The sequence below is a fragment of the Neopsephotus bourkii genome, unplaced genomic scaffold (assembly GCF_033783945.1).
Source record: "Neopsephotus bourkii isolate Nb327-2 ecotype Australia unplaced genomic scaffold, CSIRO-AGI_Nbou_v1 NB_1128, whole genome shotgun sequence".
Classification (NCBI taxonomy): Eukaryota; Metazoa; Chordata; class Aves; order Psittaciformes; family Psittacidae; genus Neopsephotus; species Neopsephotus bourkii.
This window is the reverse complement of record NW_026901614.1, coordinates 57,603-74,630: the sequence shown is the minus strand read 5'-3', so window position 1 is coordinate 74,630 and position 17,028 is coordinate 57,603. Positions and strand designations below refer to the sequence as shown.

Below are 17,028 nucleotides of genomic sequence, written 5' to 3'. Positions count from 1 at the left end.
TTGAGTATGCAGCATCCTCCCTGAGAAAGGTCACCTCCATCCTGCGAGAACATATTTAGATGAGGCTGGGGAGCTTTGGGAAGGGCTGCACCTGCACAGGGGACTCCCTTACATGACCCATGGATGAAAAGTCAGCTAAGAGCAATTGAAGACAGATGTAGGTACAAACCTGGCTCAGGAAAACAGAGACTGAGACTGCCAGAAGCTGGGAAGATACTCTGGGAAAACTCTCACCCCTAGAGCATCCTGCTCTTGCACTCCTTGAAGCCTGGTACCAGCCATGAAGAGGTGAGACTCTCCCAGCGCTTCTGCCCCACCACATAGGCCACGAGTTGGGGTCAGATGCCTTTGCCACAGGAGGAACCCAAGGCAGAAAGAGGTGGCCCATCAGCCCAGGCAGTGGGACGCTGATTGGCCTTAGGGAAGTGGTTACAGCTTCTAAACCCTTTACTCACTGCTATCTTGAGTCCTCTCAGGCCACCAACAGCAAGCTGTCTGATAAGAGCAGCAGTCAGATTAGCCCAAGGGATGTGCAGTGAATGGACTAAACAGCCCCACAGCAGCAGAGGCACTTGGGTGAGCTCCCAGCAGGCACAGAGCCATGGCCAGTACACATGTGGCTCTCCCCTGCCATGCTGAAAGCCACGGCAGCTCCCATCATCACAGCAATGGGAAGAAAAGAGGTGAGAAAGTGCCAGACTTGGCAGCAGAGTGAGCCAATGACATGCTGAAGCCTTGAGGAAGTGATCCAAGCAGGAGTCAGAGCTTCTCTTTAAAGGCTGGGAGCTCATCACACTGGTACCAGGCTCCGGTGTGGGTCTACCAATAAACAAGTGGTTGGGCTACCAACATTCTCTGTAACACAGATTGCCCGTTAGTCACACTGCTTCAGAAAGGAAAAGGCAGACCCTGGTTTCTCCTCATTCAGACCCTGTAGAACGCCACAGGCCATGAGCAAGCTTGCAGCAGGAGCCATGGGCCTCCCTCCACCACTTGCTACAGGCACCCTATGTCCCGCAAACCCCCAAAGCAGAAAGATTGCTCTTTCTTCATCTCCCGATTCCAAAAGTTGAGCTCATCTAAGGAGGCAGCAGTTTCCCACAAGAAGCCTTTCCCTGGAGACAAGTACTTTTACACTGGGTTGGAGAGCAGTCAGATGGGCCTGTCCTCAATCCCCAGAGCAGAGCTTCACAGACAGCAGTGCTCTCTGCAGAAAGCAGACCTCCCCACATCAAGCCCTTTCACAAGCCTCTCATAATACAAAGCAGATAGAGGAAGGGCTGAGCTATGGTGGGTTCATGGAGAAAGGGCCGCCCACCACAGCTGTTCATGTGCATGAGCACCCCAAGGTGCCCAGGCTATCATGGAGAGGAGGACAGGCTTCCCCTCTCTGCAGGCACCCACACCTCATCACACAAGTGCACTCCCGCCTTCAGAGCTACATCAGCTATGACCAGACAACCACCACTTAATAGGTGAATTAACTGCATGGAGTAAGTCTCAAGTTCCTGCAGGTGATGCCACCAGAGTGCCCATAAGGATGCTCAGTTTGACCTTCAAAGTCATTGTCCCTCTCAGCATCCCAGCCAAGATGTAGCACAGTTTATAAAGAGCCTGCTGGTCTCAATCTTAAGAAATTACTTTTAAACAAGACACTAAGCTGTTTATTCAGCTCCTGAAACTCTGTGTTTGTGGTGCTTACAGCACTCTGCATGGCTGCCTGACCCCTGCACATATTCATGGTGAGCACACATGAGTTCTGCTGCTCTTTTCAGGACAGCATTCTTAAGCTGCATGAAATTATACTTCACATTTAGACAACTGGGTCTGTAATAAGGCCCCTTTCTCACATGGGCCACGTGTGATGCTCGCAGGGACTGTACAGCACGGCATGGTCACACTTGAGACTCTATGGCCTAAAGCCTCCTGAATCAACAGTGAGAAAACAGCATTTCCAAAGGGCTGGTGATCAGTGAGCTCACCTGCAGCCACCTGAGCTGGTACAGGAGCAGGATGCTGACAGACACACTCTACTCTCAAGGGACACCTGAACACTGGTGTTAGCTGAACACTGAGTCACAGCGTTTCTGGAAGGTCCTCAGTAAAGGACTGTGCTTCAGTACAAGCACAGACAGAATGACTGGTCCGAGCTCAGCAACATGGAAACAGCAGGAGAAAGCAGAACTTGGATAGGAAGAGAACTCCTGCATTAAACTGCAGCCTGAGGGAGGCACTTCCCAGCATCTGCAAACCTATGGAAGCAGTCCCACTACAAAGTGACAGCTTCCCTTTTTCCAGCCATGTTACCCAGTGTATTTACTAGGAAGCTATTCCAAAGTTTCACTCCTCTTGTGGCTAAAAGTCACCTTAACTCCCAGTTTAAGTTTACCAATGGCAACTTGAGTGCATTGACTTCTGTGGCAACCCTGTCCTTCATGTGTGAGGATTCTGCTCCTATACCATTTACTGCCACACTTCTGCAGACAGCAGTAACGTCTGTCCACCTCCATTACACACAGCCAGATAACCCAAGCTCTTTCACTCTCCCACCATAAGCCCCCACCTTCCCAGCACTTCACATGGGTACCACACATCCCCGTTCCTCCCTGCAGCTCCAGGCTGGAGGCAGGCTCAGAGCAGACATCCTGGCTCAGGGAGGGGGTGCAGCCTGCTCACCCTACAGGCGCTGCAGACCCCCATGGCAGGGGCATGAGGAGCTCACCTGGAACGCTGTCTGGCTGTTGTAGTTGCGAATCTCTTTGCTGGCACCGCGGAAGAGGAGAACCCGAGCGCAGCTCTCCTGTAGGAGCAAGCACGGGGTAAAGGGTAAAGGGCAGTTAGCACCACAGTCAACAGAGCAGCCAACCCACGCAGAGGCACTGTGCTCAGCAAGCTTGCTTTGGAAAGGGCCCAGAAGGATGCTCAGCACTACCAACTGGGCACCCCAACCCAAGCTGGCCAAGCCCACCCATCGCCATGGCTATGCTCAAGCATCACCCCAGGAGCACAGTGGCTACTACATGCTCCCAGGTACTGGCATTTCCTAAAGCCTTTTACTGGTTTTGCCTTGGGTACTCTGGGCTTCTAACCAATGCTAATGCATGCTTACAAGCTCCTGCACTGTTTAATGCTGCTCTATCATCCACACAGGGGACAGGCACTTGGGTACCAGGTTCCTTGAGGTGCAGAACACACCCATCACCTAACAAGGCACAAATGAGCCTCTGTATACCACTGCCTATAACAGTGGTCAATGTTTAAAGCATGCACACCTCAGAAACTGAAAATTCCCTTTGTAATTAAAATACACATAATACAAGGTACAAAAACCCCTGGGAAGAACAAAACCTACAGGAGGAATCCTTAGATACTGACCTCCAGATCTCAGAAAGAGAACAGTAGGTGCAAGAGCTCAGGGGCTCCTCTGCCACCCTCAGCTTCTCCTGAAGGGAGGTGAGGGACCCCACAGGAAATCAAACAGGAACGGTGCCTACATCACCTGGGCAGCCTTCAGAACTCAGAGAGTAGCAGCAAGGACTGAGAGCCATGAGTGAGCAAGACCCACAGGGCTTCCTCAGAGCTGGGCAAAGCCCAAGAGCCGCCCAACAAGCCCCACCTGAGCCATGGGCCCACCTGAAATTCAGTGTGACCACCTGGGTCAAATTAGCACCTTCCACCTAGGACACTGCCCCCTCCCCACCCACAGTGGGGCTTCAGTGGGAAGGAGCAACAGGAATGAGAGGGAAAGGACAGAACACCTGAGGCAGTGAATCAGCAAAACCAGCTTGGGAAGGGGAACAGATTGACCCAGGGACTCCTCCTTGGCCACCTGCCTCTGGAAATCCCAAACCAGGCTGGGGCTGCCCACAGGAACAGCCCCATTGCAGCACAGATACAGGCTTGAACCTGCCCGAGGGGAGACTGAGCTGAGCTCTGAGGCAGAAGCTCTTCCCTGTGAGGGTGCTGAGGCGCTGGCACAGGGTGCCCAGAGAAGCTGTGGCTGCCCCATCCCTGGCAGTGCTCAAGGCCAGGTTGGACACAGGGGCTTGGAGCTGCTCCAGTGGAAGGGGTTGGGGTTGGAGCTGGAGGAGCTGTAAGATCCCTTCAACCTCTACTGTGATTCTGTGATTCTAATTCCCGCAGAGGTACCTGGTTGTAGAGAGCACAGATATGAAGAGCGGTGTTTCCTGAGGCATTCTGTGCAGTCATATCAGCTCCATAGAAGAGCAGATGCTCCAGGTGCTGAACATGGCCATAGCGACACGCCTGCTCCAAACAAAACGGGAAAATCAGGGAACGGCAGAGAGATGCTGGATTCATCCATGCTAGAAAAGGGGAAGGAGGCTGGACCTGTGACCTGAAATGTCCCATTAACATGCATGAAGACACACGTAATATGCACCTGAATGATCATGGGACAAATTACCTTGGGATCAAGTGCAATCATACTGGTACCAGAGCCCTGCACACACTGTTTGCTATCTCAGTATCACCGTCCAGTGAAAGGATTCCTAAAGCACAAGCAGGCAAAGGGGAAGACAGTGGCCCTACATCTCTAGTAACTGCTGTGCTGTTTTCCTCTATGATTTATCTCTCCTGAGACCAGCAGTCCTCAAAGACCTGCTCAGGCAATGGAGGACAGAGGCAGAAGGATTACAGTAAATCAAGAGCACAAGCACACATCTCTTGGTTTTATATCCTCATGCTCCCCGTCCAATACTCATCCACCTTCAGGGGCTGAAAGCTGGGTCCTTCTAGAGGCCATGGGCCCAAAGCCAAGCTGCCCCCAATGGTCCAAGACACCAGGACTCTAAGCAGAGCCCCAGCATCTTCCCTTCTCCCAGAAGGTCTCACTCTTGAAGCACAAAGCCAGCTCAAGTTCCCTAACTCCTATCCCATGTCTTCCCTACACCAAACCCACTTGTCAGTGTGTAATGCAGGGACAGATACAACTGTGGCTCGGAACCAGGGTGCCTCAGGCACTGGACCAAGATCCCAAACGCTATCCTATGAGCCAGCCATAACCTGGGGAGGCTCCCCGACACTACTGAACCATCCTGAGCATTGACCTGGGATGGGAGCCAGAGCTGGCACACCAGGTTCAAGTGCTCCACACCAGAGCCAGGCCTCCATGCTGAGCACTGGGCTCCCCTGCCCGGCCTGCAGCACCTAGGGGAGGGGATGAGCCCTCCCCTGCAGCAGGACAGGGTCATCCCATGCAGGTCCCATCCCACCTGGTGGATCTCCTGCCAGCCGTTCTCATCCACGCAGCCGAGCCGGGCGTAGTCGTGCAGGAGGAGCTCGCAGCAGTAGGGATCCCCCCCCACCATAGCACTGTGGTACAGCGGCGTCAGCCCTCGGCTGTCCTTGTAGTCTGGAGAGGCACCGAGGTCCAGCAGGGTCTGCAAGAGGAGCACAGCTTCACTCTGTGCCTCAGGGACTGGGCACTGGGAAAGCCTGGCCCACAATGGGGCCAGGGGTGCTCCAGCCACAGCAGCACAGAGATCACCCCAGCACAGAACCACAGCATCACCCAGGATGGAAGAGCCCTTCAAGCTCATCCAGTCCAACCGTTCCCAGCACTGCCAAGGCCACCACTGCCCCATGGCACTGAGGGGGTGTGAACCCTTGCAGGGCCGGTGCCTGCAGCCCTGCCCTGGGCAGCCTGTTCCAATGCTGAGCACCCTCTGGGGCAGGAATTGTTCCTCAGCTCCATCTAACCCTGCCCTGGTGCAGCTTGAGGCCGGTTCCTCTTGTCCCATCCCTTGTTCCTTGGGAGCAGAGCCCAGCCCCTCCTGGCTCCATCCTCCTCTCAGGCACTTGGAGGCAGCCATCAGGTCCCCCCTGAGCCTTCTCTTCTCCATCTGAACCCCCCAGGTCCCTCAGCCCTTCCCCATCTCCCCTGTGCTCCAGGCCCTGCTCCAGCTCCATTCCCTTCTCTGGCCCCGCTCCAGCCCCTCAATGTCTCTCTTGCAGTGAGGGGCCCAGAGCTGAGCACAGGATCTGAGGTGCGGCCTCCCCAGTGCCCAGCACAGGGGCCCAATCCCTGCCCTGGCCCTGCTGCCGCACTGGTGCTGGTCCAGGCCAGGATGCTGGGGGCTCCCTGGGCACAAGCTGCTCATGCTCAGCTCCATCCCTCAGCACCCAGCTCCTTTCCCATGAGCAGTTTCCAGCCGCTCTTCCCAAGCCTGCAGCGCTCCATGGGGTTGCTGTGACCCAAGTGCAGGAGCCGGCACTTTGCCTTCTTGAACCCCACCCATGGATCCAGCCTGGCCCCTTCCCCAGGGTCACGTTGTCAGTGCCCCCAGCTCCCCAGAGCAGCCCCATTGTGGCCCTGGGGCACTCACCAGCAGCGCGGCGTGGTTGCGGCACCGCACGGCCCTGTGCAGCGCCGTCATCCCCTCGCGCGTGCGGAAGTCCAGGTGCGCGCCCCCGTTGCGCAGGGCCTTGATCATGTCCGTGCTGAGCTCCAGCTGGGCCGCCGCCGTCAGGGGACACTCTGTGGGCATGGGGACACCAATGAGCACCAGGGACACAGCTGAGCACCACAGACACCGATGAGCACCACAGACACCGATGAGCACCACAGAGACCACCGCAATGATCGCGGTGTCCCACACACCAGTGACAGCCCCGTGCACCAGTGCCTGTCCCAGCTCCGAATGTGAACCACCCATCCCAGATGGGAGGATCTTGGGACCTCCCCTCACCTCTCGGGAACCCGCATCAGTGCCAGCTCCCAGCAGTACCAGCCCTAAGCCCTGCGATGCCCAGAGCCTGGGCTCGCTCCATTGCAGGATAGAATGGAGCAAGTCGCTAGAGAGGACACTGACAGTCTTTTAAGGCCCATCACTTCTGTGCCAAAGAGAACTGCTTTGATGTCTGTCATCAGCACTGACTTTTGGATACTGGTTTTCACCATAACTTCTACCAAATCCCATCCTTAACGACAGTTGCTGATTTGGAGAGCACACGTTGGGCCCTTGCAGTATGACAGGAACTTCAGGTTGTGCGGATGCATCCTGAATCCCAAAGACTGAGAAAGGCCCGAACGGGGCATTTCAAGATGCTCTGGAGGAACTGCAGACAGCAATTTGTTCACTAAAGCTAATGCAATCACTGCCTAATGTGGGGTTTAGTGATTCCCTCTGGTAATTCTGGGGAACGTGCGTATCCTAAGACATGCTTCAAGTAATTCACTAACAAGCGCACAAGAGCCACAGCAGAAAACAAGAACCAGCAACACTGCATGTTCCCTGGTGGAAAATCTGATTAATGAGGTAGGAAGGAGCTGCCGTTGGGCTTTGCCTTTGGCAGATGGGAGCAGTATTGGGGGTGTCAGGAGAACTGGGGTTCATGTGGTAGGGCTCAACCTGACCTGTCAGTGTGCACTCGAGCCCAGAACCCCCCCGTGTGCTGGGTGCGCCCCAGAGTGTGAGCAGCAGCTCAGGGAGGGGATCCTGCCCCTCTGCTGCATGAAGGGGAGACCTGAGAGCAGCTCCAGTGCCTAAAGGGGCTGCAGGAAACCTGGAGAGGGGCTTGGGACAAGGGCCTGTAGGGACAGGCCAAGGGGAATGGCTTGAACCTGCCCGAGGGGAGACTGAGCTGAGCTCTTAGGCAGAAGCTCTTCCCTGTGAGGGTGCTGAGGCGCTGGCACAGGGTGCCCAGAGAAGCTGTGGCTGCCCCATCCCTGGCAGTGCTCAAGGCCAGGTTGGACACAGGGGCTTGGAGCAAGCTGCTCCAGTGGAAGGGGTCCCTGCCTGTGGCAGGGGTTGGAGCTGGATCAGGTTTAAGGTCCCTTCCAACACAAACTATATGAGCATATTCTATTCCTAAGGCAAAGAACTCTGTATTCTGTGGTTCTAAGGCAAAGCCATTGAGGGAAGCTGGGAAACCCCCGAGATTGCTCCAACACCAGCAGGAACGAGCTCCTCATTCTAATACCAACATCATTTAGGAAAAAGGGGGGATCTCTGTTCAAGCTGAGATGACAACAGGCTGGATACGAAAGTTCATGCAAGCTTCTGCAGAGGAGGGTTCCTGTCTCCCCAGGGTTCCTACAGACCTACAGTGCACAGCAACAGGAAGTTTCTGCCTGTGACAACTACTACCTATAGGTAGAACCCCATGGTAGAGTTTTCCAGCAGTAAATGAAAGAATTATAAGATTTCAACCCCAATTTCAGCTGAATGCAAACACACCATTCCATGAATCTCCTGTTGCACATCAGATTCAAAGAGATGCCACCAGTTTGCTTATGAGATTGCAACAAGATTAACAGATTGCAGTGAGCTTTAACAGTTTGCAATGAGATGAACAGATTTCAAACAGAAAAGGACAAGAACTTCACAAATCACAAGCCATTGGGTTTCATCTAACCACAATTGGGGCCAAACCAGCCCTTTCACCTGTAAGTTCCAGCTACTAAAACTGAAAGCAAGAGGAAATACATCACACACGAATGGGAGTTATTCAAGGTGGTCATCAAGTACAGGCATCACTCCCCAGCCAGCACAGGCTGGATGCAGCACAGGCAGAGCAGGGAAGGAGCAAGCTCCCGCACTTGGGCACAGGGCTGTTCCTTGCAGCCAGCAGAAGGCTGGGGAGGCAGTGCAAGGCTTTCTCCCCAATTACCTGCTCCTGCTGCTATTTGTCCTCACCTCGTCCCGGGGCCGTGGTCTGTGCAGTCAAGAGCTCTCTTTGTCAATGCAATCACTGCCTCGTTCCCTGCTGCTCCCCAGTGGCCTCCCCGTGTTAAACCCTGAGGATCGCCTCTCTCTTTCCCACACGCTCAACTCTCCCTCGGGCTCGGGGCTAATTTTAGGATAACGGTAAAACTGCTCATGTATTTTATTAACACCCTCAGAATGTACCTACAGGAACCTCTGTGAAATTTTCCCTTTAGTCTCTTCCCGACGGTTCATCTTTCCCAGAGCATCCTCCTGCAGCACTGAAACCTGAACAAATGAGGTGGCAAATGATGGCTCATGACTGAGCAGAGCCAGAGGAAGGGAAACACGTGCGGCTTAAAACCACCCCCAAAAGCAGCTGAAATGAAGGTAACAGCCCAGGATGATGCTGGATCTTCCTGCTGGCTCTGCTGGGAGGGGGGCACCACAAAGCATGGAACATTCCATGGTGCAGTCTGTTATTCCATGTCCATTGACTGGATTTAACTCTGCAGAACATTCCTCCGAGCAGGGCAGCCCAGTGTGTGCCTTGGGCTCCAACCCCCCCTGTACCAGATTACACATACACATGTGCTGTGCTGATGGCTGAAGAAGGGAAGCCTTTCCCTCCTAACACTGGGGGAACACCTGCATGAGAATTCCCAGAGCATGGCTGCTGCGGGTCCTGGGGGGACAAGGAACAGCACAAGGTGGGAAGAGAAACCAAGAGCAAGCACAGGGATTCTGGTGGTCCAGGTGATGTGGGCAGATGTGCATTACCCTTCTCATGTGCAGCACGGGTACATCCCTCTGAGCACCGCTGTTCAAACCTGTGGCAGGGTGACAGGACTTTGATTTAAAAGGAAATAGCTCATGAGTGAGGGAAGAGACCTTGCAGGCTGCAGGTAAATGTTCATCTCTCTCCCTGCGAGGAAGAGCATCCTGGATAATGACCCACAAGTGGTTTCTGCTGGGATAGTTTTTAACCCAGGTCAAGAGAGGTAGAATAAAAGGCTACAGAAACTGAGCAGAGGGTGAATCAGTTTAATGAGGCATCTGTTCGGCACAGTCTCTGAGACAGCAAGAACAGCAGGGCAGGAACACGCTGCCTTTGGCTGGGGACAAATGGAACACTTGTGTTCCCAGGAGTGGGTAAAAACCAAGCTTTAGCTGCTGAAGAGCTGAATGTCTGAAATCTCAAGGGCTTGGATTCCTCCCCCCCTTCCACTTTTGCAGGAGAAAGGAGAGTAAATGGTGTTCGTAATTATCCAAGCTGCTGAAGATCCAGCCACACAGAAAGCAGCAGTTGGTGTCAGAGCCTATTTGCAATATCCCTGGTAGAGTCATCCCTAGAGACGCAGTGGATGAAAGAGCATTGCTAACAGCAAAGCTGCTCTGCCTAAAAGGAGACTGGATTTACTACCGTGATTCGTAAAGGGTGTCTGAGGAGTTAAGAATAGCACGTATGTGCTGCAGCTTTTTCTGTCTTTGCTAAATGCCAAGCACTGGAAATACCACCCTTCATTTATTGCTTCTCTTGGAATTCATACTTGGACACCTGCCCATGGGCCCATCAATGTACAGATAAACCTGAGCCCTCTGGGTTAACAATTCAGTACTGAAGTACCCCCAACCACAGGTAGACTTCAGTTTGCAAGGTACCCAGGAGGGATGAGGCTGGACTTGGCAGCAGTGACCTTTTCTCCCATGCACAGCAGGAGAAAGGCAAGAAACACACAAGGAGAAAGGCAAGAAACCCCCAAGACCTTTTGGAAAGAGTGTTTCCTCCCTTTGCCTGTATCCTCTTTAGTTTCAAGTGTCACCAGGTTCCCACATCTGGCTGATGGATGAGGTGGGCAGCCCCTGGCAGAGACGGGAGGACCGCTGCTCCAGAAGGACTTGGGACAAGGATGTTCAAACACTCCCTGAGAAGCTGAAGAAGGCCAAAGCTAAAAACCCAAACCCCAAGAACTGAAAGATTTTAGGTTTCTGGACATGGTGCAATGGGGATGGCACCTGAACAGAGAACATCTATGGCAGTTTGTGGCACTGGTGTCTTCAGAAAGTGGGAGCACTGGAGGAGGATTCATTACCAGTAACTGCTTCCCCTTCAGCTCTTAGACTGAAATATCACTCTGAGCCAGCTGGCCGTGGTGGACCAAAGGCCAAATCACCCAGGGTCTTCCCCTTCCAGAATAAGGTATTGTTAAATTAATGCTCTTCTTTCTCTCTACACCCTTCCTCTGCTGCCACAGGGGCTGGCAAGGAGATGGTGTCCTTCAATGAGCCTTCACTGGCTGCATCCTCAGCAGTTCCCTCTGTGCCCAGGTTTCCTGGGTCTGTCCTCCCCAGTCTGCCTCTGATTCCCACTGGGCACTGAGCACACTCACTTCAGCGGACTGAGATGTGGTTAAACCCCTTGGAACTAAACCCACCAGCCAGAGCATTCATTCACCCCTCAGCCCTGGCTCAGCAGCATCAAGGCAGCAGGGGGAACAGACAACAGTTACAGGTTTACTTTACCATTCGCCACAATAAAAGTACCCTGCACATGTGTGTATCTATCTTCTCCCCGAACAAGCTGGTACAATGCAGGATCTCCAGGGACACGCATCACTCACACTGTCGACTCGCTCCCAGGAAGCGCAGTGTGAAACTTCTAGTGGAAAACGAAGAATCTGAAGAAAACACTTCACTTTCTTTCTGTCCAGTACCCTGAAACTCAGCTGAAATGCACTGGGCTCTTAACAACAGCACCAAAGCATTGGGGAAAACAGGGAGAGGCCTCTAGGTATGGGAGTGAGACACCACAAAGATGCTCTTGGATTTTAGCACTGGTGACTCCTTGGAATGAGCATCATGACACAACAGGCATCACTGTTAACAATGAGACCTCTATCAGGAGATAAGGGAGCAGCCTTTCTAATCTTGCTTTTCCCCACAGGTTTGCAGACAGAACTCGAACCTAAGGCTCTCTCCATACGTCAGATCCATATATCCATGTGCTGCCATGGTACAGATGTTTACTTTAACAAAGTAAAAAGAAGGAACAGCAAAACTACAGAAACTAAAGCCCAAAACTGTCTTTCTAAAGGAGCTGTTAATCCTGTTCCAAACCAGCTTCAAGATCTTTGTATTCAAATAACTGTCTCCACAGCTTTGTGCAGCCTTGAAACATCATCCCATACAACACACCAGCGCAATTCCACCCTGAAGTGCAGAACACTCTGAAGTGTTAGAACATCCTCTTTCACCTGCAGTTGTGCTGGTTGGCAAACTGCCTCCCCAGCCTTCCCCCGTGTTTGCCCCTACCCCACATTTGGAGGGTCTCAAGCCAGCATCCTTGCTCAGCTCTTCACAGGACTCTCACCAATGCTCTTCAGTGACTAACACTTTTTATCCCCAGACTTGGGCTATTTGCACAGTTATATACTTGAGAAAACTAATTCCCCTCCCGCAAAGGAACACAGGGGAGGTGGGGTGGAACCAGAAGACCACAACGAACTCCAGAAATGTTTCCTTGCTGGGAGCTGCTGTGTGCCTCCACTGCCTGAGCTGCCCCACATCAGAGCAGCCATGCAACCACATACAGCATCTCCAGATCCAGGATCTCAAACTGAAACAGGGGAAGTTCAGGTTGGAGATGAGGCAGAAGCTCTTCCCTGTGAGGGTGCTGAGGCGCTGGCACAGGGTGCCCAGAGAAGCTGTGGCTGCCCCATCCCTGGCAGTGCTCAAGGCCAGGTTGGACACAGGGGCTTGGAGCAAGCTGCTCCAGTGGAAGGGGTCCCTGCCCGTGGCAGGGGTTGGAGCTGGATCAGGTTTAAGGTCCCTTCAACCCAAACCATTCTACAATTCGATGATTCTATCTCAGCTATACATCCAAAGCAGTCCCATAGGTGATGAAACAATAAAGAGCGCTAGAGATGAGCACAGGGCCCCTGTCCTTTGGAGTCTATCTGGAAGAGTCCTTATTTAACGACTCTTTAGGTCCCACCACTACCAGCAAGGCCCCCCAAGCACTGCAAATGTAGCACACTGCAATGACAGAGGCAGCCCCATGAGGAGCCCTCTGAGAGCAGAGCTCCAGCATCCCTCAGGAGTGGGCACAGCACTGTGCATGCAGCACCACGCTGTGCCAGTGTGACTGCTGTCACGAGATCACAGTGCTGCTCTCCTGCTCCACCACACAGGGTCCCTCCCTCCTCACCTTTCATCAGCTTTCAGTAAATTCCAGTTTAATAATAAATTGTCCCGAGATCGGGACTGCCAAAGAGGAGCCCCATAGGGAATAGGGTTTCTCTTTTCAGACACAGATCTATCCCAGCTGCACAAGGCCAGGTTGGATGGGGTTTGGAGTAAGCTGCTCTAGTGGAAGGTGTCCCTGCCCGTGGCAGGGGTTGGAACTGGATCAGCTGTAAGGTTCCTTCTATGATTCTCTGACTCTATGTGTGAGTGGAAGAGCTATGCCAGGCTGGATGCATTATGCTTCTCTTTCTAGAGAGGGGAAGAACCAGTCCTGTGTATGAAGCGTGAGCTGGTGGTCAATGACAGATGTGAATCAGAAGTGCAAACTGCAGCACTGTGCAGCATCTGAGACATGAACACTTACGGGAGGAGAACTGGACAGCTGGGCTCAGGAGCCAGCCCGCGAGGCAGCCCAGGGACAAGGATCTGCAGGCAGGGAACAGGGGAGACAGAGAAAGCAGGAAAGCAGAGCATCAAGATGGGCAACAGAACAGGAGAACCAACCATGATCAGCATCTGTGTGAGGAACCCGACTGGGGGAGCAAACAGTCACTGCACAAACACCCACAGCCACAACCAAACAAAATGGGAAGATCAGAGATGGATGGAGAAGGGAGCTTGGCATAGTTTGCTTTCCTGGTCTATCTCTGCATCCACTCTGTTATGGCCAAAGGTGAAATAGTCACCAAAAACAGACAGATCTCTTTTATTTTGTGATTTCTGTCTGCTTCCAGTGAGACCCTCGGCTCTTTTTATACTAAGATTCATGAGAGGCTTAGGCTGAAAAGCATCACAAGAAAGATTGTTCTAAGCATGAGAGACAAACAGTGACTGTCTTCCTCAAGCTGAACCACAAGAGACAGGGCTCAGCCTGGACACACAAGTGTGGTGTGTGAGGTCCCACCACATCTTTGGAGAGGTGGTGGATGACCTGGTGGAGCAGAGCTGAGCTCGTCTGGAGCAGACAGACTTGGCCACCCCAGCCAGGACCCATCTGATCCCACCCGGCCCTGCAGCCACAGCCAGGGGCAGCTCTCCTGCCAGCCCCACACCAACCCTGCCGGGTCCATGCTCATGTCTTGGGCTCCTCAGCATGAGATGCCCAGTGCAGGCATCTGAGTCCAGCCTCAAGGCTGGCTGCTGAAGCATGGCTGGGTGCCCTTCACCCCAGACTGGAAATGCAGCCAAAGGAGGGGAACCACACAGACAGAGAGCCCACAACTTGTCTGTAGCACTCCATGAGCCTATGGGATTAAACGGCAGAAATTAGCCAGTAGTGGGGCACGAGGACATGAAGGAAAGCTGAAGGACAGAAAGTCCATGTGCTCATCCCCGAGGTCCCGTCAGGCCTACAAGCAAGAGGAGGCATCAGGCAAAACCCACTGGAAGTGACTCCTCAGCCACGTGAGGGGAGCAAACCCAAGAACATTGGGTTGAGGAGCACCAGCCCATCTGGGAGGATCCTCAGGGAACCCCACTTCACTGGGACTAGATAATGATGGTGGCGGAGAAATGGGCAGAGCGATCAGGAAGAGGTTAACCTAAGAACCCAGATGAAATGGTTCCAAAGAGGGAAGTGCAGCCCCGGTGCAGTGTCAGATGTGATTAAATCCATCTGACAAAGACCGCGAGGAGGGTTCTTTGTCTTCCTCTTTGCTCATTGCAGAATGCTAGAGAGCAAGAAGAAGGACCTGAACTTCTCTTACTGCTGGAAGAGCGGTGCCATAATCAGCAGTACAACTGCAGAGAATCACCCCAGCCTGGAGCACACCAGGCACTTGTATGAGAGTGAGACAGCCTTGTTACAGTCACTTGCTGCTACGTGAGTGGGCAAGGAGGAGAGTTTAAAATACAATCCCATCATCTCTTGTAGGGCCGCTGATCAGTGAGAGCAGGGCTTTGAAAGTCTGTGGACTAGGAAGGGAAAAGGTCCTTCAAAAGATGATGCTGCAGATCGCCACCTAAAAACAAAAGCACTAACTTCAGTGTGTTCATCTCCAAGTCACACAAATCACTCCTGGGGCAACTTCAGCTTGAAGGAGAGTGCTGGGTGTCCCATCCAACAAGCGTAAAATACATCATTTTCCAAAAAGGAGAAAAATGATCCCTTTTCTATAGATCCCGTTTCACTGAAACATCAGGGAATGCTGCTTTGGATCTCAGTGTAAGGAATAGAAACCTGCTAAATAACTGCCTGCTATCAAGTCAACTAGGAATGACACTGAAAGTCCCAACTAGCTAGGTGAGTATTTGATGCTTCCTAAGGGAATCAACCAAGGGAAGTGCATGAGAAAATCGATCACAGGTAATGTAGGATGTTTAAGATTAAAAGTACAAGGTGACTGGGAAGTCCTAAAGACCAATTTCTGTGCGACCAAGAGCTACAGCTCCATAAAGCAAAGAGGACACCCAACGGCACGTGCTGCTCACAGGTCAGTGGTGAGGGGACAGAGACAACCCAACAACAGGACACGATAAAACAGAAGGTGTTCAATATGAAGTGGGCATTGGAAAACGAAGAGTAACAACAGAACAAAGTGAAGAAATGCACCTCTGGCCTAGCAAACGATGATCAGAGAGCAGTTTAAATCTGGTCATACCAGATGATGTCCCAGCCCTGTGCAAGCCGGTCAGTCACCAGCAGGGAGTGTCTGATTGTGAATAAATACAGGCAGCAGAATGTCCCATCACTTACTGTCCCTTTGCTGCTGTGGAAATAAACTGGTTTCCTTCCCACGACCAAACAAGGGTTTTTGGCATGAGCTACCCGAGATGGAACGAACTGTTTGCACCTAGTGAATGCTGGGGATCATGCTCCTTCTCTTCTCCCTAAAGATCTTCCTGGTGCAAGAACAGATTTTGAAGTGTTGGGGCATTCCAAAAGGCCAGAATCAAACCAGTGTCAGGCCAACGTTCAAAACGGGGCAAGTAAAATGATCCATGAAGCTACAAGTCAGACAGCAACACTGACCCTGGGAAAACTGATTTGGAATTTAATAAAGAACACTTATATTATTAATATTGCTCTACCAGGCTTTAGAGTAACTAGATCTTCCTCGGTAAATTAGGAGTCTGATGGGTGCAGATAGCTGTGCTGATGCAAGGCTCACGCTTGGCTGCATCCTACATGGCATTAAAATGGGGGGTTTAAAACATAAGTCAGACACATCCCAGTGATCCGAAATCCCTCTGAAGAGCAGCACTAAGAGCGATCACTGAGGCAACCACAAGGGTGATGAAGAGGCTCTTCAGGTGCTGGACTTGACTCTGTTGAGATCCTAATTATCCTGAAGGGAATGCACATCTGATACATCTGAAGATGCCACAGGAAGAGCTCCAGGAGCAATGAAGATGCCAAGGAAGAGCTCGAGGAGAAACCAGGGCTGGGCAATCCCAGAATAAGGAACAACAAGATATGGAAACCCTGCAGGATGCATTTGAGATGCTATAGGTTGGGAGGGATGTGCTGCAGTAGCTGCTCCCTGTGGTCAGGCTTCTACAGAATCCCCCTAGCCTGGGGCCACACTGTGGGTCAGCAATGCTGGGGGGAGCAGCAGCCGATGCCCTTCCATCATCCATTGGGAACAAGCAGGAAGGAAAACAACCTCTGAAAAACACTTACACCATGGAATCAACCTGGGTGCTTGATTCCCTTCAAGCTCATCCAGTCCAACCGTTCCGCAGCACTGCCAAGGCCACCACTGCCCCATGGCACTGAGGATGTGTGAACCCTTGCAGGGCCGGTGCCTGCAGCCCTGCCCTGGGCAGCCTGTTCCAATGCCTGAGCACCCTCTGGGGCAGGAATTGTTCCTCAGCTCCATCTAACCCTGCCCTGGTGCAGCTTGAGGCCGGTTCCTCTTGTCCCATCCCTTGTTCCTTGGGAGCAGAGCCCAGCCCCTCCTGGCTCCATCCTCCTCTCAGGCACTTGGAGGCAGCCATCAGGTCCCCCCTGAGCCTTCTCTTCTCCATCTGAACCCCCCCGGTCCCTCAGCCCTTCCCCATCTCCCCTGTGCTCCAGGCCCTGCTCCAGCTCCATTCCCTTCTCTGGAAGCTCCCAAGCAAGGATCCACTTCATTTAACCAACACAGGCCAAGTAACCCCATGTTAAGGTGGG

At 52.7% G+C, this 17,028-nt stretch overlaps 1 protein-coding gene across 1 annotated transcript in view; it reads right to left on the bottom strand.

The window, feature by feature from the left end:
- The window catches only part of SHANK3 (SH3 and multiple ankyrin repeat domains 3), a 306,306-nt gene that overhangs the window by 248,275 nt on the left and 41,003 nt on the right, over nt 1-17,028 (bottom strand). The window contains exons 6-9 of the mRNA XM_061362564.1: nt 6,348-6,499; nt 5,235-5,402; nt 4,150-4,266; nt 2,723-2,800 (exon numbers count right to left, since the gene is read on the bottom strand). Coding sequence (XP_061218548.1) covers nt 2,723-2,800; nt 4,150-4,266; nt 5,235-5,402; nt 6,348-6,499 — 515 coding nt within the window. The remainder of the gene's footprint in view (nt 1-2,722; nt 2,801-4,149; nt 4,267-5,234; nt 5,403-6,347; nt 6,500-17,028) is intronic.